The 27,389-nt window shown below is 46.8% G+C and overlaps 1 protein-coding gene across 2 annotated transcripts in view; it reads right to left on the reverse strand.

The window, feature by feature from the left end:
* Positions 1–27,389, reverse strand: part of RUNX1T1 (RUNX1 partner transcriptional co-repressor 1) — a 120,461-nt gene that overhangs the window by 64,965 nt on the left and 28,107 nt on the right. The window contains exon 1 of one of the 2 annotated variants that reach the window (XM_081117379.1): positions 16,926–17,277. The exons of the other annotated variant lie outside the window; for it this stretch is intronic. Within the exon in view, the coding sequence (XP_080973505.1) occupies positions 16,926–16,932 (7 nt within the window). The 5' untranslated portion in view covers positions 16,933–17,277. Of the gene's footprint in view, positions 1–16,925; positions 17,278–27,389 lie in introns of those variants that run through there. 2 annotated transcript variants of the gene reach the window in all.

The following is a 27,389-nucleotide window of genomic DNA, read 5'->3' on the forward strand; positions in this document are numbered from 1 at the left end:
CCATTGTTGCATAGCTAGTGAACAAGACTAAAAGCCAAGGAGTGTCATTTCCGGACCCAGGCTCCTGATTTAACTATTACACGATACCACTACCGTCCTCCATGAAGGATCCACCGCCAGCTACATCGAGGCCCCCAGGGATCTAGGAAGGCCCGGGCCGGGCTGGCTTACTCACTACTTGGCACATAGTAAAAACTCGGTAAATATTCGCTAGCTGACTGGCTGGATGACTGAAGACTGTTTAATGTGGGCTTAGCATTGTTGTTTTCTGTAAAATGAAGGTGCGGTCCTTGAAGGTCTCTCTCAGCTGTAAAAGCCTGTGGTTTTAGGATATATGGGTAAAGTACTGGGAAGAGTGCAGACAGGCAGCTAAGAGCATGGGGTCGGAGATGAGATGACCGTGCAGGGAGCCCTAGATCCACCTCCCAACCTGGGCAAATTCCTTGACCTCTGAACCTTCGTCTCCTCACCTTAACATACGGGTGGTGCTAGCCAGGGCCTCAGGACGTGATTTCTGAGGTTTAGATGAGAAAATATGAATGTGAAGCGCTGACACGGCGCCTAGGACATGGTCACTAATAAAGGGCAGCTGTGCCCACTGCAGCGCTCAGGGCCAGAGCCCAGCCGCACACTCGCTCACAAAGGGGAGGCAGGTGCTGCTCATGCGACAAACACAGCTTTCCCGCAGACAGAGGTGCGGCCGGCGTGGCTCAGCGGTTGAGCATCCACCTAGGATCCAGGAGGTCGCGGCTGGTTCCCGGTCGGGGCACAGGCCCGGGTTGGGGGCTCGATGCCCAGCAGGGGGCGCGCAGGAGGCAGCCGGTCAATGACTCTCATCATTGATGTTTCTCTCTCTCTCCCTCTCTCCCTTCCTCTCTCTTAAATCAATAAAAACCGTACAAAAATAAATAGAAAGACAATGTTCTATTTCATTATTTTTCTGCCCTGAGCTGTCTTTGGAGTCAGCGCGTGAGTTAGAAAGAAAATGTACAGCAAACGACTGCATTTTAATTCGGGACTGTGGGTTCTTTCTTGTTGTGTTCTCCTTGTGTCCCTGTATCCATACCCAGAGGCCTCACCCAGAACTCAGTCTCTCCCATTTCTCATTTCTCTCAGGAAAAATATATATATATTTGTTATTAAAAAAAGGGGTGAGTGTAGAGAAAAAAGAACCTTCTTAAGGAGGCATCTGAATCCATACAAGTGTCTCGGGCATCTTTGGAAGCTATCCGATTATAGAGCATCCTGCCTACCGACCTCTTTAAAAAAAAAAGTTTCCACCAAAGTTAATTTTATTCAATTTAAAAACGATTTTAAGAAAACTGACATCCACTATCTAAGATGAACTATAATACTTTAAATGTCCCTAAGCCATATCTGTGACATTTAGTTACTTTTCTTCTTTGAGCCCCAGTACTAGCAACCAAGAAAAATCTAAAAAAAACCCTAGGATCCTGTAAGCTATCACAAAACTATAAGAAATTTTATGAAAACCCTCTATAATTCATTATCTCATTAAATTTAATAAGTATGCATAGGTAAAATTTTAAAATACCAAACGAAATAAAACAAAAAACAACAGAAGTGCTGTTTTTTAAAGTAATAAACATAAAATAGTGTACTAACGACGGCATATGTAAAACTTTTCAGTTGTATTTTCCTTAGAATTTTAGGAAGACAGCACTAAACACCATAACACCGTAAGCTAAATGTATCCCAATATTTCTAAATTGTCTATCAGATAATGCTTATTTGTCTTACACAACTGCCAGGTGTCACTGTCCGTAACAACAGGAGTCAGGAATGGCATAGAAAAACCAAAACTCAGACAAAGCTCATAGTAAATAATGCACCTTCTCTGCCCATTCCCAGAAACCCCCATTAACTAATTTTAATTCTGTTTTTTCATTGCTCAGGTCCTTCCCAGCCACACCGGCCTCCCTCCTGTTTGTGGAGTGATCCAGGCCCCATCCCGCCTGAGTGTCCCTCGGCCTTTACGTTCCCTCCCCCCACAGCTTCATGGCTCCTTAGCTGACCTCCCTCAACAGTCCCTTCGAGAAGAGGCCCCTCTCAACCACCCAAACAAAACTGTAACCGGACCCCTCGCCCCGGCAGCCCTCAGGACTTTCCTTCTCCTGCTCGGTTTTCCAGAATTATCATTTTCTAACCAACCACAGATTTCCATACGTTTTATGTTTCTCATGCACTGTCCCCTTCCCCCACCCCCATGCCGCACGCACTAGGACGTATTTTCCAAGGGCAAGGGACTCACGCCCAGGGGTGACCCTGAGGCAGGCCCGGGGTCAGGCTCGGCCAGCATTGCTGCCCGCCTGGCCGCCGAGCGCCCGGCGCCGCGTCACCGCCGTTACCGGTATTGCCCTGGAACGTTCGTTACCCATATCACGTGTAAAACGCTCTGCTACTAGGCACTGTGGATGAAAAAGCAGTAAGAGTCGAGAGTCCCTGACCTCAATTTGTGCCAAAATTGCTTCGTAGGTTATATTAGGTCAAAGGATGCCACGCCCACTTCCTCCAACATCTGCGGCACACCTGCTCAGGGCCCGCTTACAATGGAGAGGAAGCGTTTGGTTCAGCGCGGGCCAGGTCTGAGCAGCTGAGTAGGGCTCTGATTTCCCACATGCTACTTCGAAGGAAGACTTTTTGAATAAATTATCAAGGAGGACCCGATAAAGAATATAACCTGTGTACCTTCAATACGGGCCAAGTTACAAAAATGTTTCCAAATACTGAGCTCACCAAATGAGCGAATTCAACTGCTGTATCTTCAATAAATGATTCACTTTAAAGGTAAACACTTAACAATTAGCACTGATCACTTAAATGAGCATTCAATAGAGGCTTTCGGACCCCTAAGGACTGGTTTTGTCACAGTTCAGTCTTAAGGTGGAGGCAAAGTGTGACGGGTCGTTATTAAGAGCCTGTGTTGTGAAATATGACTTCAGTATGACTAAAGCGAGTTATGGTTCCAATCCCTAGAAATACTATAACCTCTGCTGCTCAACGCGTCATGGAAGGACGGGGGAGGGAGGGAGGGAGGGAGGGAGGGAGGGAGGGAGGGGAGGAACAGAACCAACCACGCATTTGACACCAGCCTGGTCTTCTGAAGGTGAGATGCTCATTTTACATAAAGACACCGTGTAGTGGGTATTTTTGTAACCCTCGCCCGAGGACATGCTTATTGACTTTAGAGAGAGAGGAAGGCGGGGGAGAGAGAAACATCCATGTGAGCGAGAAACATCAACCAGTTGCCTCCCATCGGCGCGCCGGCCAGGATGGAAGCCATAACCTAGGTACGTTCCCTGAACGGAAACAGAACCTGCAACCTTTGGGGTGCGGGGGGGTGACGCTCCCACCCACTGGGCCACCTGGCGGGGGCAGTGCAGTATGCCTTTGAGTATGTTCTAAGGAAACACGTTCTGAGGAGGCACAGAAGACTGTTTTCACTATTGAACAGCGAAAAATCACATGGGAGAATTGGTCAAAAATAAAGCCCACACTTGGGCTTTAAAAACAATGTAACTGAAGCCCTGGCCGGTGTGGCTCAGTTGGTCGAGAATCGTCCCATGCAACGACAGGTCACCAGTTGGATTCCCAGTCAGGGCATATACCCAGGTTGCGGGTTTGATCCCGGTTGGGGTACGTGCAGGAGGCAACTGATCGATGTTTCTCTCTCACATAGATGTTTCTCTCTCTCTATCACTCTCTCTCCCTCCCTCCCTCTCCCTTCCTCTCTCTCTAAAATCAATAAAAACATTTAAGTAAATGTAGTAACTGAAAATAAAAATAATCGCCAATTGGATACTATCCAAGCTGTGGTCGCTGTGTTTAGCAGACAAGAGAGGAGAAGCCCGGTGGTGCAGCCTGCAGTCTTCTTCCATGGCAGCCAAGCAAGTGACAAGGAGGAGGCATGGTACCAGGTGAGACGTGGCACTGCGCCAGGCAGCCCCGTCCTGCCAGGCCCCGAGCGGGTGAGTGAGTGCCCGTCTCCTCCGGTCGGCCTGCCTTTTCTCTCCTCCCTTTGCAGAGGAAAGCACTATCATGGAAACATCAGTATTCACGGCGTCCTGCAGCTCATGAGAATGCACTCGGGGTGCTGGCCTGACAATATTCGGGATGGCCTGCGGAGTTTCAGCACGAGGACTTCTCAGTGAGGCAGTGATCCCCCCCGGAACTTTCCCGAAGGCTTGAAAACCCATCGCTTCTGAAGGACGCCGTTAGGAATCCCACTGGTGTGTAACTACGGGGAAAGGTCAACCTTGGGAGCCCACGGGCACTGCCCTGCCCTGAACCAGGACCCCCACTCCCCAACACCTACAGCTCTTCTACCTCCCTCCTGTCACTCTGTCGTTCCAGCCAGAGCCCAGCGGCAATAACTGTGACCCCCTCGCACAGCGCAGATGTGAGCCCCTCCGCACCGTTCTGCGGGGCCTCAGAAAACAACTCGAGGATCTCCTAAGTGCTGACAAAACTTAACCGAATTACCCCACAGGTGAGAAGGCATACTAAAAAAGGTTCAATGACTGCTCACAGTCCAACATCAAACAAAGGGCAGGGCTGGAATCCAAGAGACTTTTTTCTGATTCAAAAAAATCCATGCTACTTCCAATTCAACGGAGTGCCTCAGTGGATATAAAGAGTCATCACCTTCCTTCCCAGGAATTCTTTAGTGCCTGCTAAGAGTGTGGCACATAGACAGAGGCTCGAGTTGTCCTTGTCAAAGGTGATTTAGGCCATGTGATGGCCTTGTGATGGCTTCTAGACACACTTACAATGAATTCCCAACTCCTAGCAACGGGCGGGCCCTTGAAACTGGCCCAAACTACCTTTGAAAATGCCAATCACGCTCTCATCTCAAGGCTCTTGAACTTATTCAGATCACTCAGGTTTCAGCAAAAATCTTACCACCTTAAAGGGCTGGGTAAAAAAGGTGAATGGATTAAGAAGTACAAGTTGGCACTTACGGAACCGTCACAGGGATGTAAAGTAGAGCACAGGGAGTAGAGTCAATAATAGTGTAATAACTACGTACGGTGCCAGCTGGGTACTCGACTTATGGGATCACTTTGTAAGTAACATAAATGTCTAACCACGACGCTGTACACCTGAAGCTAATATAATACCAAATGTCAACTGTAATTGAAAAAAATGTAATTTTAATTTAAAAAAATTATTAATTTAAAAAACAGTGCTTTCCTTAAATGATGCTAAAATATTTTTAAAGATATCTGAAGAAATTTTGCTTTCATGCTTTCTTTGAATTTAAATAACTTTTTGTCATGTCTACTTCCATTTTCTATTATACTCCATTTCTTCTTGCTCTTTTGGGGTTTTTTTTTGATAGTTTGATTCAGTAAGAATGATATGGAATTTATATAAGAATGTGTCTCTGAACTGGAAGCAACACTTGCTCAATGTAGTTTTCTTTTTATTTTTCATAGAACACCCTGGCCCTTGGATAGTCCCGTAGGTAATGAAGAGGGCCATGTGCTGTCAAACAACAAAAAGATGCCTTCCGTAACAGTCACTCTAAATGAGCACCCCACCCACCCTCTATCCTGTTTTGTTTTGTTTTTTGTTAACCCTCACCTGAGGATATTTTTTCCACTGATTTTTAGAGAAGGTGGAAGGGAGAGAAAGAGGGAGAGAGAGAAACATCGATGGGAGAGACGCATCGATTGGTTGCCTCCCGCACGCACCCCAACGGGGCCAGGGATTGAACCTTCGACCCAGGTATGTACCCTTGACCAGGAATCGAACTGGCAAGCCTTCGGTGTGTGGGCCGACACTCTACCCACTGAGCCCACAGGCCAGGGCTCTATCCTGCTTTTTAATTGCATTTATCCCTCTCTGAAATTACCTTACAGGCGTATCTGTTTCTTGTTTGTCTCCTCCTGTCAATGCCCAGAGGAGGGACTCACTAGTCTTGCTCACCACTGATTCTTCAACACTTAAAACAGTCACACCCACCACAGTGCAAGCTCAGGAACTGACTACTCGGTTCCACGAACGACTGAACTCTAGAGGCCACGGAGATCCACACAGGATCAGACCCGGGCGTGGCCCTCGTAACGCAGTCCGTCTGCAGCGAGGGGCCAAGCACCCAAATAACTCCACGAGGCAAAACGTTCTAAGGCCCTAGGCGAAGCAATAAAGTACTACGGGCCTTCGAAAAACAGAAACATTTTTAAAATCATACACCAACAAAAGATGTAAAACTGCTTATAATTTCATCAAGAAGAAAAGAAGAGGGAGGAAGATGCATTAATGGGGGAACAGGAGAGAAAACGCACACACACACTCCCCCCCCAGCTACCCCTCAGACCGGAAGTGCTGGGCTCTCCGAGGCTGGGGAGATACAAACATCATTGAAATTCAAAGGCAGTTCCGAAGGAGAGGCAGCGATTGGTATGCGAGGGACGCAGCCTCCCGCATACATTACGAACTCCCGCATGCTAATGCGCCGCGCAGCCGCCAGCGCCAGATGGGGCAGGAGGCAGTGCACGTCCCATCGAGCCTCAAGAAGATGTATTAATGTTCATGCTCTTTAAAAAAACCACCCTGCGCCGCGTCCCCAGACTTCCACATTTCTTAGCATTCCGCTCCTCCCGCTCACAGCGCAGTCCTCGGGGGCCGCGGGGCCGCTCCCCCCGCAGATGGTGCCAGGAATCATTTCAATCTATTTTATCGCAGGAGGCAAAGGCCACAGAGCGTGTCAGGCGCTGCTCCCCGAAGGCGCAGCAGCACAAAGGGAAAAGGGGGGCGCGGGGGCAGGGGGGAGCCGCTTCTCCAGGCGCCAGGGATGAGACATTTTTAAAAATGACGCTGAGCCCTTACTCACATGCGACACAGAGAACAGATAAAAAAGGATCCTTTCATTCGTCCAAGTTTTCGAGCTACCTGATGTTACTGGGAAGTGGGGGTCTAAGCAAATGTCTTCTAGATACGACCAGCGAGACTCTCAGAATTAGGAGTAATCAGAAGGCGGCCTCGCCATGAGGCCAGGGCAGAGTAAACTGTCCCTGGGGGCACCGGCCCCCTTGTTTAAAAGGAACCATCTGAAGGAACTGGCATCCCAGAATCCGGGTTGAAATCACCCTCTCCTGACTATCTCGGTCAAGTTACCTGTCGCGAGGACAGGTATGTGAAAACGCCATTAGAAACCAAGGCTCTAAGCAAATACGTTATTTGTAATTTCTTGAGTATTACTTTTTCAAGGGCATCGTTTAGAATAAATAAATTGCCTTGATTTTCACTTATCTAAGACGGGTGGGGAACATCCGCCCCGCGGGCCTAGAAATCATTTGGTCTGGCCCTGCCAACGCCTCACCAAAGAGAAGCAGTTCCAGCCATCACATTAGGGGTGAGTTAATTAAATGTTTGACCAAAGAGAGCAAGCGAATTCTTAAGTTGATAATTTTGTATGGAACCACAAATGATGTTATAAGTACCCAAATGGCCCTTGGCAGAAAAAGGGTTCCCCGCCCCTGACCTAGGACCTCCACTGGTTTATTTATGATCAAGGGGAGGGGGGCACTTTCTCTAGAATATACAAGGAGACAAAAAAATTATAACAGTGATTCTTAAACATAAATATGCTTCAGAATTCCCTGAGAGCAAATTCAAACAGACTGCTAGGCCCACCCCCAGAGCTTCTGATTCAGTAGGTTTGGGGTAGGACAGAGAATTTGCATTTTCAGTAAGCTCCCAGGTGATGCTAGTCCAAGGACCCCACTTTGAAAATCACTTATTAACATAGTTCTGCACCATTTTTCCAAAGTGCTCCACTGGCCCTTGGAGAGTCCATAATCTGTGCAGAATATCAGCAATATCCTTGTAAAAACGGAGCCCCTCTCAGATGATAAACTGACCACCTATGAATTTTTAAAAGGCATATCAAGAAAAATACAAAATATTGTCAAATTAGCAAGACTGTTCTTTTTATATGTACATATATATTTTTATTTTTTCAATCATATTCAATACTATTCTATATTAGTTTCAAGGTATACTATATAATGATATTCTCCTGCCCTACCCCTTTCAAAGGATTCAATGTAAATGTTGAAACAAACATAAGGGGGCAAAATATTTAAAGAAAACTGCATGACTATAACAGAGTAAATGTTTTTCAAGAAAATATATAACATGCACTAAATGAATTATCTTAGAAATCTCTCTGGAGTCCGTAAGGTAAAGTTTATCATTCTACCAAATTGCTATGTCTAAGATTACTGGTAGCTGAGTTTACTGTGTAACTGAAAAGATAAAAACATTTCATTCATATTTGTCTTTTGCTAGAAATTTACTCAGTCTGTCTGCTAGAAGACTGAAAAAGTAGGGGAAGAGCTAATTTCCCAAAATATTATGTACAATTGTCAAAAGCCCATGACTTTTATTTCTGATTTTAGTAATTATGCCAGAAAGGTTTTTAAAAAATGTTATAGGTTGTATTATACTATTAGTAAATGTGATAATTATCAAATTTATAATATATGCAATTTTAACTACTATGCAGCTACCAATGAAGTTGTATGGCCAAAAATATAAATGTATTATTTTTCCTTAACTCTAAAAGAAAATGCCTGATTCTTAAGTATTATTTTAAATTTTTTAATAAGATTCAATTCTTAATTCCCCCCTCGTAATTAACATGCTTTGTACATCTCCTTTAAACTCTCTGAATTCTGACTCACCTCTCATTCACTCACTTATTCATTAAGCAAACATCTGCTGATTACCTACTACATTCCAAGCTCACAGGTAGCCCAGGATGAAATTATTAGGACTAGGAAATCAAGATCTTAATGTAAATGGTAGCTTTATAAAGGAGAATTGATGATGCTTGAAATATCTATTTTAAATAACAAAGAAGAGTCTGTATCTTGGGATCCATAAAAGATTAGACAGAATTCAGCTCTCCTATGAAGAGACATGAAATTCAGCAAGGGGGTGAAAGCCTCTGAGTCACCTAAACTGATGTCACAAATTAAAAGTGCCACTTATTAATATCTGAAAAACACCAAGATGGGCTTTTCAGACTTTCACTGAAGCATGGGCTTCATTATTTTACTCACCTATCTGCTTTCCAAGTTAGCAAACTTCTAAATGGGCAAAAGGTGGGCATGTTGATAGAAAAGGGGTGGGCAGAGGACATACAGAGATAAAAAATCCTATCAAGTGTGACTAAAACTCAGAAAATCCCATCAAATGTAGATAAAACTCACCATGCACAACTAGTCCAGGGCCCTTTTGTGTGGTTCGAACACTGTCCCCTGTTTTTTTAAGTCCAGAGAGTGTCACTGTTTGCCTTTTAATAATGACCCCTTGCATGTAAACTCTGCTTCTCAGGGGCACACAGCAGGTTTACAATCACCATTACCTCTGCCGTGTACAGTGAACGTGAGCTAGGCAGGACCACGGTATCTAAGGCAAAGAAAGTCAAGCCGGGCGAACAGTAACATGACTTGTTCCCAGTCAGACCCCCAAGTGGAAGAGCCTCGACTCGCACTCAGGAACCAACGTTCTCAGTGCCCTGTGCTTTTGGATAGGTGGCCTCATAAAACACAACATATTAAGTGTTGACGATGTAAGTCCTAGTCAAAGAGTATAAGAGAAAACATGCTCAGCACAAACCGACCAAGAATATAGCTAGACCAAGACCATGGCCATCCAAAATCATTGATCAATAAGTCCAAAAATTTTAAACAAGTAAACATAAGCAATGCTGTGGCTCAAAGAGCTCATCTTCGGCTCTCTGGAAAACACTACAAAATGGTTGGGTTTTCCTCAAGGTTTTAGTAAAAGTTGCGTTAACATCACCTTGATATGGTACCAAAGGCTTTGCCCCCCAGAATATCTGAGAAAAACGTAGATAAAAAGGAACACAAGTAGAAAGACATTCAAATAGTCAATAACGGGTAACTCTTCTTTCAACAAAGGTCTTCAGGAAACGCCCAAGTTGAGGAACAGGAACAGGTCTGAAAGCCCCACCGCGCCCGCCCTTGCGAACCTCCTCTGGGCCACACCAGGGTCAGCAGGCGAGCGCGGCCCCGAAAGGATCCCCGGGAGCCCCGAGGGGGCTGTGGCCCTGACCTCCGTCACCCTGCACTTTATAAACCAGTGATCAAGAACAGTCTAGAAAGAAACCAGGTGCTTTCTAAGGACAAAAGTGTTCACTTGGATTCCTTCGATGGCCTCCTGTCCCTAGGCTACACAAATACAGTTGACGGTGGAGCAGAGAGGAAGGGAAGGGACCACCCACGACCTCAGGTGTAACCCAACGAGGAGGACGCGGGCCCTCGGGGGGAGAGGGGGTCAAGGCCGCGCCTCGCCCCAGGCCTGTCCTCAGGACACGTGAAGTGTTACCGCAGGACCCTCAAATTTTATTACGTATTTTCTTCCCAATAACCCAAGAATCATGGGAGCAAACAGGCCCCGCGACAGGCGATGAGGTGGGACCGCGCCACGGGCGAGGGCGACGCGCTGACACAGCCTCCGCCCTCTCAGGGCCCGGGCGGAGCAGCCGCCCGAATCCTCCAGGTTACTGAGGGCGCCGCTCGTTTCGTCGAGCTCTTCAAGGCCCGTCGAGGCCGTAAACGGGTGGCAAAGACGCTCCCTGAACCCCCTCTTTCTACACAGAACCTCTGCCATCTGCTCTCACAGCTCGTAAGGCCGAACCCCGCACAGCCTCGTGTTCCCATCGGAACTTCCAAAAAGCCTGTCTCGAAGGAGCGCCGGACGCCGCGTGACGTTAACACACCGCACAGAATGAAACGGATCCCGCTAATAAAGTGAGGCTTTTTAAAAAATTTTTATAAACTACACTTAGCCTTTAAGAGGGAAATGTGAAAACCAGAAGTGAAATCTTTTAAAGAAAGCATCCCACAATTTTAAAAATCAGTTGCTGTTTTTGGACAGGGAGGGGCATGGTGAAAAGAGACACCTGCTTCCCTCCAACACACTCGCCTCTGGAAATGCCATGTCCGCCTGCCTAGAACCTCCTGGGGCCCAAGCGTGGCACCCAGCACTCTCTCTACCAAGAGATCTGATTGTTATATTTTAACCACACAACGTTTTACGTTTTGTCTGCCAATGTGTTGAGTATATCATTTGCTTTCCAATTTTCTACTAATCCAAAGCATACGAAATCATCCGTCTGAGCTTCTCATCAACAAAAGATAGCCAGGAGCACACATTCCAAAAGCCTAAAGAGGTGGTGGTTTAGTTAACCTATACAGCTTTGTCAGGGGTAAATTTATGATTTCTGTTGGGCTTTTCAAAATCAATGACATTAGCCCCGATGCCCATCACCCCCACTGCACTCTTTCAAGAGAAGTCGGGATACACAGCAAAATAACCACCATCCCAAACGGTTTTATCCAAGATCATGCTTGATGATTAAGGCTAATGCTCTTACATTTTAATTTTTCAGCAAAGAGAACTCTATCTTCTATGCTACTGTACTTCAAATTCAAATATTCCCTTTTAAATGTCTCTAGCTAGCTAGTTTCCATTGTAAAATATCCTCTCACCAAGCCACAACATACCCCTTCCCTAAAAGGGAAGAAAAATAAATAAAGGAATCCAAAATCAACAGACAGATCTGAGAATCCCTTCTCTGGCATTTAACGATATCTACGTGTCTTTGGGCAAAATGCTTAACTCATCTGATCTTCAGGTTTCAGGTTGGCCAGTGGTCACAGAACCCATTTGCAGAGCTGCAGTGAGAATTAGAAAGTATATGAGGTGCCTCGCCTGGGGCTGGGCATATCTAGGCTTTCAATAAAAGGCTGCTTTTACTATACTACCAGAGATTTATTCTGTTCAGAGATGGCAGGTATACATCCCCTTTGAGATTAAGAGGATCTCCTGGTTCCTTTGATTGGAACTCAATGTGTTGAAAAACATAATTAAGCTAGACATTCTCAGAAAGTACATTTACATCAATATTAATTAATGCAAACAGCTGGTTGAGGAAGCCAGCCAGAGAAACCTGCTTCTTGGTCAGGTGTAAAATCCTATTGTACTCAAGTTAGGAGTCATTTCAGTTAATGACTTATTTCACCAAAGGACCGCGCCGCACACATTACTTTTAAGAAATGCTACACCCACTGTCACACTAATTAAAATTGGTCACACAAAATAAAATCTAATGCATGTCCTGTCTTCAGTACAAGAAAAACAAACTAGAAAACGTTACGTTACATTAATGGAGATCCAATCTGGAGCAAGTAGGAACCAGGCAAGATGTTCTCATAAGCATTACACTGGCCCACGGTCCTCTCTTCCCCCTATGTCAGGGGTGGGGAACCCTTTTCCTGCCAAGGGCCATATGGATATTTATAACGTCATTGGTGGGCCATACAAAATTATCAACTTAAACATTAGCCTGCTGTATTTGGTCAAACATTTAATTAACTCACCCCTAATGTGATGTCTGGAACGGCTTCTCCTAGGTGAGGCCTTGGCAGGGCCATTCCCCACCTCCGCCCCATGTCCCTGACTCCTGACCCAGTCAGGTACGACCTCGCCCCAGGCTCCTTGCCCGTCTCCAGGCTCAGACTCCAGTTACTCTGTGTAATAATCACTGTTTACTTCTCTGCCGGAAGCACTAGAACCCAAAACGCCTTGAGGGCCTGGAGGGACCGGCTGAATCACAGTTATCTTGTACCCGGGACATTTTCCGCAACCTGAGTTTCCTTACTGCAGTACCCTTTCAGGGAGCTTTACTTCATCTGGTCTGCTTAACACTCCGGTAAGTAACCACACTGAGGCTTTCTAATTCCCAAACAATTAAAAGAGACACTTGTAGGCACACCTTTGCCAGAGGCCAAGGGATTACTGTTAACGGAATTTTCTCCTACAGAGCTCTGCGGTCCTGGAGGAGAGGTGAGAAAGCCTATGGAAAAAGCAATCCAGGGCAGAACATAAAAGACAGCAAAGTAAACCCGACACTAACACAGTGATGTGACGTCATGTGCACATGAGAGTCAGAAGAGGCCTGGTAACGGGATGAACTGCGGAAACTCCCCACCTTCATGAACCACCTGGGCAAGTTGCTCAACCTCTAGGAGCTTCCGTTTCAACTGTAAACTAAAGGCACTTGCAAGATAAACCTTCCAGCTCTAAACGAATGAGTTCGTCTGATGATTCAGAAGGCTGCTCAGAAATTGCAATTACGGCATCTCCTTTGCAAACATCAAATATCACTGGAGCTGAGATGGTTAATAAACACTTCTACACTATATAATGCCCACTCAGTGAATGTCGACTGTAAGAAATAAAAACAAACTAGTTGTCTTATGAAAGCTTCACAAATTATCACCCTCCCCAAAAGATTAAACACTTACCTCTTGGTCATTAACTACACAGGAAGATGCCTTGAGAAAGTTTCCAAGTGTTATTTAAAATACAGAACTAAAAGGTCAAGTGCTCCCAAATATTTACAGGAACTAATTTTTAAAAGAAAAAGGGAAAGGGTGCCAGATTTTGGAGAAAAGCTGGAAAATCTACATGTCTGCTATGAAGAAGTAATGTTCACATAACCTACACTTATAATTGGATATTTGCAGCATATATAGTTTTCTTTTAATAGCTGGCAGGAGGCTTGTTTGAAGAATTAGCAAACCAACATTGGTTTACAATGGCAAACCAACTTGCAGGGTAAAACAGAGTGACAGTGAATGAACTATTGTGTTTTTTGTTCTTGTGTAAGAGCATTTAGATGCCTCTATTTAAGGGAAAAAAAAAAATAATAACCAGGTGCATTATCCAAATGCTCGGTTACTAGGGACACTAACAGTTGTCGATCCATGGCAATTTCATTGCTGTTTTTTACACAAATCATCGCTTGCGAGCACTGATGTTAAAAACAGAAAAACAGTCTAGTACACAGTGGCTATAAATGCCAAATCAATTTTCAGCAGATAATAAAGTCCATGTTTTACAATCGGCAATGCACTGTTTTACTACCTAAAAATGTAAGCTAATAATATATAGCTCTACTAAATGGAAAATGCAGATATGCTGTTAAGAAACGGGCCGGCTGTGAGAGGATGGATGGTTTCTGCAGGGACCTTCTTAGAGCTAGTGTAAGTGTTTTGAAAATATCACATGATGTGGCCATGTGTTAAAAATTACAGCCAGTTAAGTTCTCTGCTAAGAAAAATATGTGGGCAATTTATGAAATGCACTCCAGAATGGAGATGTCTTAAGTAAAACCAGATTTTGAAAACAAACCTCTCTTTTTTTTTTTTTTGAAACTTGAACTTAAAGAAAAGTTCCATGCACATCTGGAGCGCAGGGCCACTGAGAGGGGTGGTCCGGCCTAATGCTAACCATCTTCTGAAAGAGCAGCAGACTTTCTGAGCTACATGGGCTGTGCTCGCTTACTGTCCTTTTAAGGAAACAGTCCGGAAAGCATTCTGTAGGTCAACATATGTTCTCTGATAATATTATACAAAGATTGATTAAAAATATAAATGTTTCAGAAAGCTTGGAGATCCTGAAACAGCACAATGCCCAAGCTCTCCCAGCCTTCTCATGAGAACACATCTTCCAATTTTCTCTCCTTAAACACAGGACCGAGTTATTACAAAGTGACAGGCAGTGAGATGACAGCTTCTTATACCAAATTAAATCATAAAGATCATCTGATTTATTTCTTTAAAGCGTGCATGGCCTCCTTTGACGTTTCCTAGTTCATTTTTGGATCAGTATGCTATCCACAGCTAAAGCGTGTGTTTTTTTAAACGGAAATAATTCTAGAAAGCCCCAAAACTAAGGACTTTTGTATCTACCCACCCCCACAGACTGGTATGTCTTTGAACAAATCCAGTCTGTGCATATCTGTTTCCAGATATCCCCATTTTTATGAAAAAGGTATGAGATCTGAGAATTGTTCCTTCAAGTTTGATACAACCAGGAGCCAGTTCTGACACCTGACCCAATAATAATAATAATAATTAATAATAATAATAATTAACAAGTGGTATTATATACATATGTAGTCAAATTTTTAAAAGTGACAATATCAGATGATCTGAAAACCATCCTTTTAATCTTCTACATATCATGTCTTATTTAAAAATATAAAATATGCCCCAGATGATTAAAATTGTCCATTAATATAACTACATACGTATGGACTAAAATGTGCTAAAAACATAGTCCATCCAATAGTGGAGTTTCAAAAGTGCAGATGGGGGTCAAAAATAGCCAAGTGTCAGACCTGCTCAAGTATCTCCATCCTGGCACATGCTCCTAGTCACAGCTGTTAATATATTCTCTGCATCCAAGGAAAAGGTTTCTAACACAGTTGATGAGAGAGAGGGGAAGGGAGAGGAGAGAGCAAACTGCCCACACCTCAGGCCCCTGCTTCAGGGCCAGACAGATACAAACTGGCAACAGCAAAGCAAAACTCACCAATGGTCCCAAGACTTCAAATACAGTCCAATGCATTTTAAATAAAGATGCTTTAAGGATGACTCTAAAGCCTGGTAGTTAGGGGGAGCAAGGGTCCTAACCAGTCCCTTTTCCTATTATCGCCCACCGATGTCTTCGGTGTATCGTGGGTTTTGTTTTGGCAAAACAAAACACAGATTCTGCAAAATACTGACAAATCAGGTCACTTAACCCATTTACTAAGAGCATAAACACAAAGAAGCGTCAGATTATGACATAAAAGTCAGGCGAACGTGTCACAATATTCTGGCGAAATAAAAACCCCACAAGCGCGTTTCCACACCGATTCCGCACCACACACCCATGCACAGGACACTTTTAGGTGCACGATGCATATAAATAAAGGCGAGAGCGTCGGAAGTTAAAGGGACCCCTTCAATGCCTTGGGCATTGTCTCTCTGGGAACCCGTGTCCCCCTTATTTCAGCCACACACAATCCTCTACCGAGCCAACGGGAAACTGCAGCTCGGTCCCACGCGCACCCTCCGGCGCAGGGCGGCCAGGGCGAGGGCCACCGGGCGCACCCTAAGGGGAGAAGCGTCTTCAAAGGACTGGCGATACCTGCGCTCAGCCGCGGCCCGGGGCTGCCAGATACTGTTTCAAAACACCATCTGCGCGGTGCACACCCCCCGGGACCCAGCGCAGCCTCCCTCCGGGCCTGCCCAGGCAGGGGGCGCGCTGCGGCCAGCTGGGGGGCCCCTGCGCCCTGCCCTCATCTGGAGAGAGGGCCCTGCCCGGCCCGGCGGGCACAGCTCCCGGGCAGAGCAGCAGAAACCCTTGGCCGCCGCTCCTCCCAGCTCCTTCCCTGCAGAGCCTCCCTGGCAGCTGCCACAGGCAGGAACACTCCGGGCTCCAAAGGCAATATTTTCCCAGAGGAAACCGACATACACGAAATTTCCAGAGCCACACAGCGTCAGTAATTCGGCCGACGTTTTGATTTTTAATGAACTGGTCTCCATGATCTGCCCGTGACATCCAGGGACTGGGCTTTAGGGCAGGACTGGGGTTATTTGCAGTTGCACAGCGTCCCCCCCCTTCCCTCACGCAAACGGCTTTTTAAACAGCCCTCCTCCCGGGGCTCCGCCATCACCGGGAACTCTCCGGGCGGGCGGGCGAAAGCGCCAGGATCCAGGGCGCAGATGACAGGCGCCAAGCCCAGGGCAGCAAGGATACTTCCAACTTGAGCTAAACCCCTCAAGTCAACAGAGCGACTGAAAACACACCTCCCGGATTGTAGGAGGAAGGGCTGCGGGCCCTGTACCCCCGCATCCGGCTCCCGCCGGCTCCCTGGATGCCACCTTCCACCTACCACCTCTGCCACCCCCAGCCCCTGCCCGCACGAGGTCCCCACGCCGGGGGCAGGGGGCATCTCCCACGGCTGACGGGAAGTGAGCTGGCCCCGGGTTAAAATCGGGGGGAGGGAGGGCGCGGGGCTAACTCACCAGGCATCCTGGACGCAGCGTCCACTCGGAAGGGGAAAGGGACTGTCCTAGGGGCGGGCGCCCCGGCTCATGCCTGCTGCTCTGGAATGAGCGGGGCCGTCGGCGGGGGCTGGGGCGGCATCGCCCGAGGCAGGGCGCTGGGCGCGTGCGCCTGCCAGCCCAGACAGATGGAGAGCTGACACTCCGGGTCGCACTTGAAGCAGAAATGTGGGTGATGACAGGAGCACATGTGGCCTTGAACCCAGCCCCGTCTCTCCAGGCAGAACAATGACACCGGGATGTGTGCGCAAAGTATCGCACCCGTGGCCTCCCCTTGCCCCCCTTCTCTCTCTCTCAGAAGTTCCAGAGCACCAAAGAACAGAAAGTAAAAGGCGGATGATACGCTGGATGCTGAATAATTCATTCACCGCCCCCCCATCCAGGTTCCAGTTAACCCTTATTTTGCCAAAACAATCGAGAGTAGACCTGGCCCCCTCCCAGCGCGCACAACCCATGATTTCCCTTCACCTTCTCATAATTGTGAACTATATTAAAATAAACACAAAACCATAGGCACAAACCCCCACGCTTGTTTATTGGACTGAAAATCCCAGACAGTACAGAAACATATTCCCGGCCCCGGCCCGCGGTGCCCGGCGAGGGTCCGGAACGGGGTCGGGCGCTTCCTATTGTCAGCTCCGGGCACAGCGCGGGGCAGGCCGCTCTCAGTCCCCACCGCGTCCAGCCCCGGGCCCCGCGCTGACAGCCCCCAAGCCCCGCCGGCTTCCTCTCCCCTCGCCCCTCTCTCACGTACAGATCCCTGGGAAATGAAAACAAAATCTCCCCCGGAAAAAAAAGAAAAAGGCCCTTTCAGACGCTGAACAATCACGTCCTCCCGATTCTTGACTTCTCCGCACAGCCCGCCAGGCTCCCCTCCCCGTGAAGAACACGCGCCCGGCGGCTGGGTGGACGCGTCCCTATTAAGCTTTAATGGACACCATGATACATAAAACCGCCAGGCTTTGTTATGGTGCTTTATCTAAAGCCGGCGATTTTCCTCTCAGCAGTCCCTCTTTAGTCCTTTGTAAAACATCCCCGCCTCGCAGGAGAAACGCACGCCGGTCGCCTCGCGTGTTCTCTAAACACACACGGGCGGGCCGGGAGCACCGTCCTCCGGAGCCCGGCCCCGCCGTGCCACTCGCCAGCCTCTCCTGGGTCTGCGCGCGTGTGTTTTAGGAAGGCGGCGGGCACGGGAGGGGACAGATGCCTCGCGGTTCGCCTTCCCGAGGCGGGCGCGCTCCGCTGTAAACACAGAAACGGCCTGATCTACTCGGGAGCCTCCGACAGCCCCGCAAGTTCAGGCAGAATGACAGACGGGACCGTCCCCTTTAACCCTTGCCCTCCCTTCAGCTCCCTCCGCTTATCCTACACTTTCCATATGGTCTCCGCCTTTGTCAGGCAGGTCCCCCCCCACACACACACCCACTTGCTGCCCTGAAGAAACCCTAAAAGCCCGTCCGAAAGCTCTGCCGTCTACCCACCCGCCACTCCGACACAACCTGCTCCGGAGCACGCCCACCCGCACCCGGGCGGCCTAAAAATAAATCATCTTCAGCAAACAGCGTCCATCGGTAAGAACTCCGGCAGCCCCAAACGGGGCGCCCGAGAAGCCCTGCTTCGTCCGGAGGACCCCTCAAAAATCCATCACTGTCAGAGACAACTTGTAAAAAGACCATAATTCATAATGATTGCTCTGCTCTGTCGCTAATCGTATACGGCACCCTATTTATGAGGCCAATCTTTTTGTTCATCTTAGTTAGATGTCACTTGTAATGAGGTTCTGGGTAATGGATTTCGGGACAGTTAAGCACCAAGCTCAGACATTCCTATGACAGAAAGCTTTACGGCGGGCATGAGAGTGATATCAATTAAGTCCTGCCGTGAGGGCCTTTGTGGAATCCAGCATCCTAAACCCGTATATTTTCATTTTTAAAAAGAGTGATTTTTTTAAAGCCACTCGATTTTTTTTTTTTTTAAATCCTTTCCCTACGTTAGAAAGAAAACATTTTCACAGTGGGAGACCCAACCTTGCATCGATAGGCACGGTGACTCGCTCCCGAAATGGAAAATCGTACGACAGAAACGCAATGCACTTTAAGGAAACCGGATGATATCCGGTTTTAAGGCTGGGTCTTAATATCTATCGGCGCACTGCACGTCCCTAAACCACAGCTCGGAAAATTGAACTTCCATATGCCGTGTGATTATGTATCTTTCCTATGTGTAAAAAAAGCTTTTTAAGCTGTTATCTGACTACAGTAATTGCCACTTTAAATTGATCCGTGTCAACAAAACCCGGATCCCTGGAGATTCTCACCTAGAAGCCTGGCTGCAGAAAGGGCCTAGCTCGTGTGCGCGCATCTGAGACGAGTTCAGCATTTTCCTGGGGAACCAGTTTCCTCGTCTCGTTCTCTAACCCGAAAGGCCAGCAGAGCAGCACCTCTGTTTGGCAGTTTTCCTTGAGCATGGAAACCTGGATGCAGAGTCCTATCTAGTTACTTAGACAAAAATAACTTTCCCTTTAATAATAAGAAAAAAGCATAGGAGCCAAGATCTCTAACATCCAAATTGTATAATAAAAATAGACAATCAATAATGTGGAGAGTGCATTTGTGTACGTGAGTGGGGGAAAAGGAATCTGGATCGCAGGCCCTCTCCAGGACACAACGCCAGCCTGCATCACCGCTAGAAAACATACTTTAAAAAATTAACTATATTCCAAACAATCACAAAGAATCCACTGCTGGCCCGTTAAGCACTTCTCGGGAAGCCACGTCTCTTAATTAAGGACACAGGGCATTTTCCAGGCGATTCGTTAAGGAGGGCTCCTCTAAGGAATCACCTTCCAGGTCTGTACGTTCAGTCGACAATCGAACGCCAGGCTCCCCCAAAACACATGAACTGCATTTTGACAATAAACTGGCACCCTTCTCTCGAAAGGCATTATGGTATCGTATCACTACTCCAAAGTATTTTTCACTGGTTTCCAAAAAAACAAGCCCGATCATACATATTTCCCCTTTGTTCAAAACCTGACTTGACCAATAGGGTCCAGCAGTCGGTTAAAATCGTCCGCAATTAACAAAGCCCCCCACACCCTCCCCAGTGAAGGGGGGGGTCGCCTTAAAGCTTTTCTACAGGTTTTCTCGACTTTCCTCTCTGCTTCTAGCAGGCTGTGCCTTCACACAGTGGGTATTAAGTGAGTTAATTCAAAGGAGCTGAAACCTCATTGATCCTAATTGAAAGCAATACACCCAACCAAATACTTGCCTACCCCATCTGCTCCGGCCTGCCACCAGCTATTCAGCGCAAGAGAATTAATAGTTTCAGATATTCCAACTGACCCAATAAAGGCACTCATTTAAGCAGGGCTGCGTTAACAACGTGAAGAAAGGGGGGCAGGGTGGGTTCAAGTGGAGCGCTTTGCTCCTAGTGGCCCGGGCAAAGCTGAATGAGGCTCCTTCTGACTTTCCCCGTGCAAGACTTGACAAACTGAATGGGAAGGCGCTCCACGGCCAACCAGCGGCCGGGGCACTGGCGGAGGGTCGCCGAGCCCCCCTGCTCTTCCCGGAGGCTCCTCCACAAAGTGGCGAGCGGCCTGAAAGGGTGGGCGCGCTGGTGTCCAGATTTCTCCACTCGCTTGTTCCACTTTTCATTTCAGACCACTGGCCACCAAATGAGGCTGACATATTGGAAAATAATGTTTTATGGGCGAGCGGTAAAAAATAAAATGGAGGCATTAGCTCTGCTTTCAAATTCAAATCTGCTAGATTTGTCAGACCCCAAAGGTTCTGATTTTCCACCCAGCTGGAAGCTATTAGTGTTTTCTAAAGGCACCCCACCGACAGGGCAACCCTACCTAGCTCGGGAGCTGTTGGGCTGAGGGCGGTGGACCCCCTCTCTCAGCCGGTCTCCAAACTTTTCATCCCTTTTGCAGTCAATTAAACAGATACGACACCTAATAAAAATGCACATTAATTTGTTTCTGCCACTGAATGACACCTGAAAATGTATTAAATAAAGGCCATAACAGACTGTCTCCTGACAAAGATAAATCCAATTATGTTGCGTCCACGAGAAAAATAAGTAGCTTATGTTTTAGTTAGGCTACCACGCAAGAAATCGGAGGGATAGAAAAAAATTAAGAAGTTTATGGGAGTATTTCAGAAAGGCAAGGGGACGGATACCTGTCACTTAAGCTTCTTTCCGTAAGAGTCTGTTGTAAACGACTAGACACCTGCACGCGGTTCCCTCGAACACCTCCTTTGGAGGGAACGCGTGGCCAGCATTCGCGCCTCCTCGACTTTGAACCGGCCAACAAGAGCTCAGGAGAACTTTGCTTAAGTGACAGAAGAGCAGAGGCGTGACTGCCATTTTAAAAATGTGAAGGGTGTCTACACATCTTGGGGCCCAAGGGTTATTTAGGGCTGCCCAAGAGGCCTGCGTGCTGGCGGCGAGATGGAATACAGGAAAAGCAAGCACGCGCCACGAGGAAACGCGTCGTGATGGGCGGTCATACCAGACATCACGGAAGCGGGACAGCCTCGCTGGCCTAAGGACGAAAGCGCCCTGCGACACCGTGTACCATGTGGAACACCCTGGACGGTCTGTCGGGAAGTCCCCATCTACCAGGGCCAGTGGCAGCTCCAGAGCCAGAAGTCACGACCCCTTCCCTCCACTATGACACGTCCAACTCAGTGACTCAGGTTCCTGATTTTCGCATCTTATCGGTTAAAGAATGTCAATAATGTGCTCTGAACTATAATTTGAAGGTCCCAATTGTAACGTATTTTTAAACGATGATGATTTCCTAAACTGAAAACCTAAAGTCTCTATGTTTTTCCATCGCCAGTGTGTACAGAATAAAATGTTATATTACTTCAACAGTTTTTTTCCAGCAATATATTTGAGTCTTAACTCTGTTTGAAGTATACTTTTCTCTACTTTATGGAGAAAATTATTTCCTTTTTGAATGAAAAGATGTGTATTATTAGATCATCTATGTACGCAGGGTGCATTTGTGTGTAGCTGTGCAAAATAAGATGTTTAAGATAAATATCACGTGCTACAAATAAACTAAATCTACAAATAACTATTATGAATTGTTCCTGACAGTGTTGATGTCTTTAAACTATCACAATGTGCTGTGGTTCTTTCCCACAACAACATTTGATTTCCAATACCTAAATATTCAAAAAAAATTCTGAAATGTTATAATAGATTTAACACTTGTATTGGTTGAATGTTTTTATTATTTACATGCAAACTTCAGACCTACTATTATTAATTACAGATTACTCCATATGCACCAGCAAGGGGTTAAATTATTTAAAAAAAATTTTAAGCATAACACTAAGGCTGAACACTAGCTGTATTAACGCTGTCTCTTCAAGTAAGAGCATTTCCCTATCAAAGCAATCTTAAGTACACACTCGCTTGTAAATCTGCAAACAAGTTGCCATTTACAGCGCCCTCATATTTTTTATAACTATAAACATCAGTCAGATAACAGAAAGGACACCCGGACCGCACATCCCTCCTCCATGTGACAGGGGCTGTGGCACTAAATGGAAAACCTTTGTCTCAATGTCACCACCTCCCCGGCCTGACTAATGGCGAGTCAGTGTGGTTAAAAAGCGAGGGGCACGGCGTATGCTCCGGTGAACTTTCCCTCCTCCCCGCACCGAGACAAAACCCGCAGCTCGCTCGCGGCCATCTGGACGGCCTCCCCGGGAGCGGGCCGGAGCATGCTGCGGGCCGCGGGCCGAGCTCCGGGGGGCCGTTTGTGACGTCCCGATCTCGCATGTTCTGCGTGGAGGCTTGCCACAATAAACGCTAATGAGGACTGTGAATGACAATTTTAAGGACAATAAAACGGTCTCCAAATCCCTTGCACACGAAGACGCGGTGTTCAAACCTTCACCTTCTGCTACAGTCTGAAGGAGGCGGGGGGGGGGATAACCTATGGAAGACAGTGAGGTGGGAAAAGCACACTGAACCCCAAGATTCCCAAAGAAAGCAATCTGTGAGCCCAAGGAACGAAGGTCTCATCACCCCAGCACAGCCCCGCGAAGGCGGGGGCACCTGTATCTCTCTACCGTAGGCACAGGGCTGCTCAGCACTGGTCCTTCTGGAGCCTGGGAACCCTAAGAGTAACAGTTACCCCCCCCATTATAATAACAATAACCATCACACTTTGGCATAGAGCATAACATTCCACATCTCTTTAAATAAGCGAAGACGCAAAACGGCCCTCTTCTGATAACATCCATTATTAAAAACAAGGCACCGGTGGTAGGCGGTGAAATGACAAATCATGTTTATTTCCTTTCCTGATTTTTCTCTGTTTTCCAAATGAGCATGTTATTACATGTTGAACCAGAAAAACTAATAAATGCTCATTTCAATGCACTGGGGGGAAAAGCGAACAAAGACATAAAAATGTTTCGACCTCGACAGGAATGCAACTATTTTACACAGCCATAGGAATAAAACAAAAGACTTCTCTGCCTCTACGTGTGTGTAAAGGGTGTATGCTTTTCATTAACATGAATTAAAACACTTTCGACAAAATCCACCAGGTGGAGCAAATACACAGCAATAAAATGGAAATCCCGGCATTCTTTTCATCATCATCGGTTTCCACAGGACTTTCATCTCCGACAGACTCCCCACTCGCACCTCCACGCGGCGCACTAGGAAGACCTGCGCGCACGGCTCGCCTGGGCGCTCAGAAACAAATTCAAACGAACTAAAGACGATTTCCAGCCACCATGGATCCCATTACAAATTTTCACTCCAAAATGAATGAAAATGCACACATACTAATTTGCCACGTTTATAAAATAAATTCAAACTTCCTAAAAATGACTTTTAGCTACCATGAATTGATTTCATTATATACATTTTCACTCTAAAATGAATGCTTTATTTGTTCAAATAATACCCCAGTACGGTCCACTTGCTTTTATAACAATGTAAGATTTCACATTAATGTTTTACTCTGAGGCTACGGGCCTTCCTCATGCAGGCCCCGTCCCCCCTACCCAACGAGACCAGCGGAACAGAAATCCAGGCTGTGTGTTGAAAACCCGCAAATCTCAACTCAGTTCCCTCACTCTGTATGAACACTTCAGTTCTCACTCTGACTTCTTATTAAGATATTTTTTCCATTGCTTTTCAGAGAGAGTGGAAAGGAGGGGCGGGGGGGGAGAGAGAGAGAAACATCGATGTGAGAGGCACACTGACTGGTTGCCTCCCTCACGTGCGCCAATCAGGGCTGGGGATTGAACCTGCAACCCAGGTAGGTAAGGCACCCTTGACCGGGAATCGAACCCGCGACCCTTAGGTGCGCGCAGGCCGGCGCCCTAACTGCTGAACCACACTGGCCAGGGCTAAAATTATTCTCACTTGTAGATACCAAAATCTTATTACATTTTTGGAATACTGTGACTTTTTTATATGTTATATCAAAATGTCCTGTTTTCACCCCTGCTGGTTAAATGCCACAAGTGCCCAGTTCCTAAAAGAATTTGGTTTTTCCCCCCGTTTTTCTTTTTTTAAAAAATACATCTTTATTGATTTCAGAGAGAGGAAAGGAGAGAGAGAGAGAGAGAGAGAAACATCAATGATGAGAGAGTCACTAATCGAGCCCACAACCCGGGCATGTGCCCTGACCGGGAATCGAACCCCGATCGCCTGGATCCCAGGTCGACGCTCAACCGCTGAGCCACGCCCGGCCGGGCCGCCTTCTCTTTCCTACTAGAGTAACTCACCTCCCCGCCTCCTCCCAGGACCTGACGTGTCCTCGCCACCTCCCTCCATTCTTGCTCAGCACGCTCGGCACAGGGCACCAACCTCACATTCCTGTTCGCATTTTGCTCTTTAATTCCTGGTGCCACCTGCTAGCGAAACGCTCTCCGCTCACTCTTCAAATCCTCCACGTTTTTCTCACAATACACTCTCTGCTGCCAAGTCCTAATGCGACAAATGGTGCTAATGCTACTTCATGGGAGAAAGCGCCAGTTCGAGAGAGCCAGGGACAGGATGGAGCTGGGGTTGGGGAAGCCCGGCCCTTCAGGGGGGACACCAGCTGGGGATGCTGACCTGGCTGAAGATGTATTTACGTGGTGTTGTTGTTTTTTTCATATTTATACTGATGTTGAAAAGAGACATATACTCAAAGACATGCAGCAGGCTGATGCATAATAAACACACACACGCCTGAGGGTACACATGACACCATGGCGGGGCCACCTCCCCCAGTGCATCGCAGATCACAGCGATGCCAGCTCCATCCCAAGACGCACCAGGCTGATCCAATTATTTAGATGTTTCTATACTTTTCACTGGAGTGGTATCAAATACAGAAAATACTGACAATACCTTCATAAATATAATACAGAAGGAAGTTTTTAGGATAATTCCTACCAAGCTCTCCCCTGCCCAGTCCGATTCTCTCATCCTATGCAGAGAACGGAACCCACCCCCGGAGCTGTGCTCATGCACCAGCCAAGCTACGTGCTGCTCTGTTTACATGCCCACAGCTCCTGGTAGCGACGGGACACAGATGTGTGCGTCTGCGGGGTTAATGCCCTTAAGGCTGCAGGACAGAATCCTGAGGAAGACGGTGGAAAACCCGAACCCCTGCACCTGTCCGCACGCCTTCCCCTCCCTTTGCAAGGAACCCACCACCGCTGCCTGACCCCCAGGCTCCCTCCCCTACAGTGTGGACTTTTAATCAGCCCACACTGTGGATAAAGAGCCTGACGGATTTCCTCTTGCTAAGATAACATATTGGTTATTCTCCGGGCATCTCCCAAATGGCTCCATGTCCAAGCATTCCTCAGGTTTACCCTGTACCCTCCAAGAGGCCACACACTGCTCTGCAACTGGGATTTCTCACCATCCCCAGCTTCGGCCAAGGGCGGGGCCCTTCCCCCAGCAAATACACACCCAAGTCCATATTCAAATTTGGAGGAAAGAAAAAAAAACAGCCTTAAAAGTTCTACCACCTTTGTTTAAAGATGGATTATTTTATTTTTTTAACATGTTAGTTTCCCAAAACTGCCCCATAAAAACAACCTTTAAATTACTGTAGTTCCATCTGGAACTACTAGGACTATTAGTGAGCCTGGCCCCCCAAAACCAGCACACGTAGGACATTACAGAACAAGAGAATTGGGGAAATAAGGACCCATTAACCAAGGCCAGCCCTCCACTGGTTAATGTCTGATGCTGTGGATAAAGATATTGTTTCATAGCGAGGCCAGAGTGTAAAATGAAAGGGCCGAACTTTTAGATCCATTTGGGGAAAAAAAAAAGAAAACACTGTGTCAGTGTCATCCAGAGGAGAGGGCAGGGGCACAGCCCTGGCAGACGCCCGCGTTCCTGCCCACACCCTCCACGCACAATGCCTCCAGCAAGAAAGGCCCCGGGCGGGAGCCCGCCTGGCGCTGGACAGGCCGGCTGGCTCGCAGGACGTCAGGGGCCGGGCGCGGCCACTCGGGCCTGTCACACGCTCTGCTGTTTGCTCTTCAGGTGATTACACAGGGAAGCGGGGCTGCCGGGCACCAGCGGCCCCTCCCGCCTCCTTCCCCACCTCCTTCCAGATCTGACCCAGAAACAAACCCTCCCAACAAAACATCCACGGAAAGGTCTGAATCTGGGTGCAAGAGAAACCACCATGCCGTTCCCCGTCACTACCTTCCAAATTTTAAAAAGCAAAAATATTACCCAAAGGGCAGGAACTTCATAAAAATTCACGGATAACAAACCTCTGTAACACACTGGTATCTTAATCAGGATGAATTATTCCAAGAAAATAATACCGATGTAATAACCATTTTTTCTTCAGCATGTGCTTGATGAAAGTGTGATTCTTCAAAATCAAAAGAAGCTCCCCAAGAAATAAATGATTTCTCAAAGTCCAGTGCACAGATTAAACACTTGTGTTGTGTCATTCATATTGTTATGTTCGGTTTTGATAATGGGCGTTAGGGTAAGCAAATGCTAACGATGATGTGGTTTATGACGTTTCTCCAAAAATCTTATTTGAACAAAAACTCTAAAATATTTCTTGTGTACAAAGAAAGCCACCATTAAAACTCAGATATATAAAAAAATATCCCTTAAAAGATTAAGGGATTACTATATACGTATTTACATTATACATGCACATATATAATACATACCCGCACACAAAAACAGATATTAAGTAGTGATTAGAATCACATAAATAATATATTCTCCCTTCATCTCAAAATCCATAGAGTAAAATATTGGCTGAAAGAGATAGAGACCAAAGGAGAGAGGAATACAAAAGCGAGCCTGCCTGTCCGTGTTCAACACAAAGAACATTAAATGAAAACAACTGGCACGCTGCCAAATTCCTATAGAGGCAAAGAGATTCAAATAAATTGATTT

The sequence above is a fragment of the Miniopterus schreibersii genome, assembly GCF_964146895.1.
Source record: "Miniopterus schreibersii genome assembly, chromosome: 17".
NCBI lineage: Eukaryota > Metazoa > Chordata > Mammalia > Chiroptera > Miniopteridae > Miniopterus > Miniopterus schreibersii.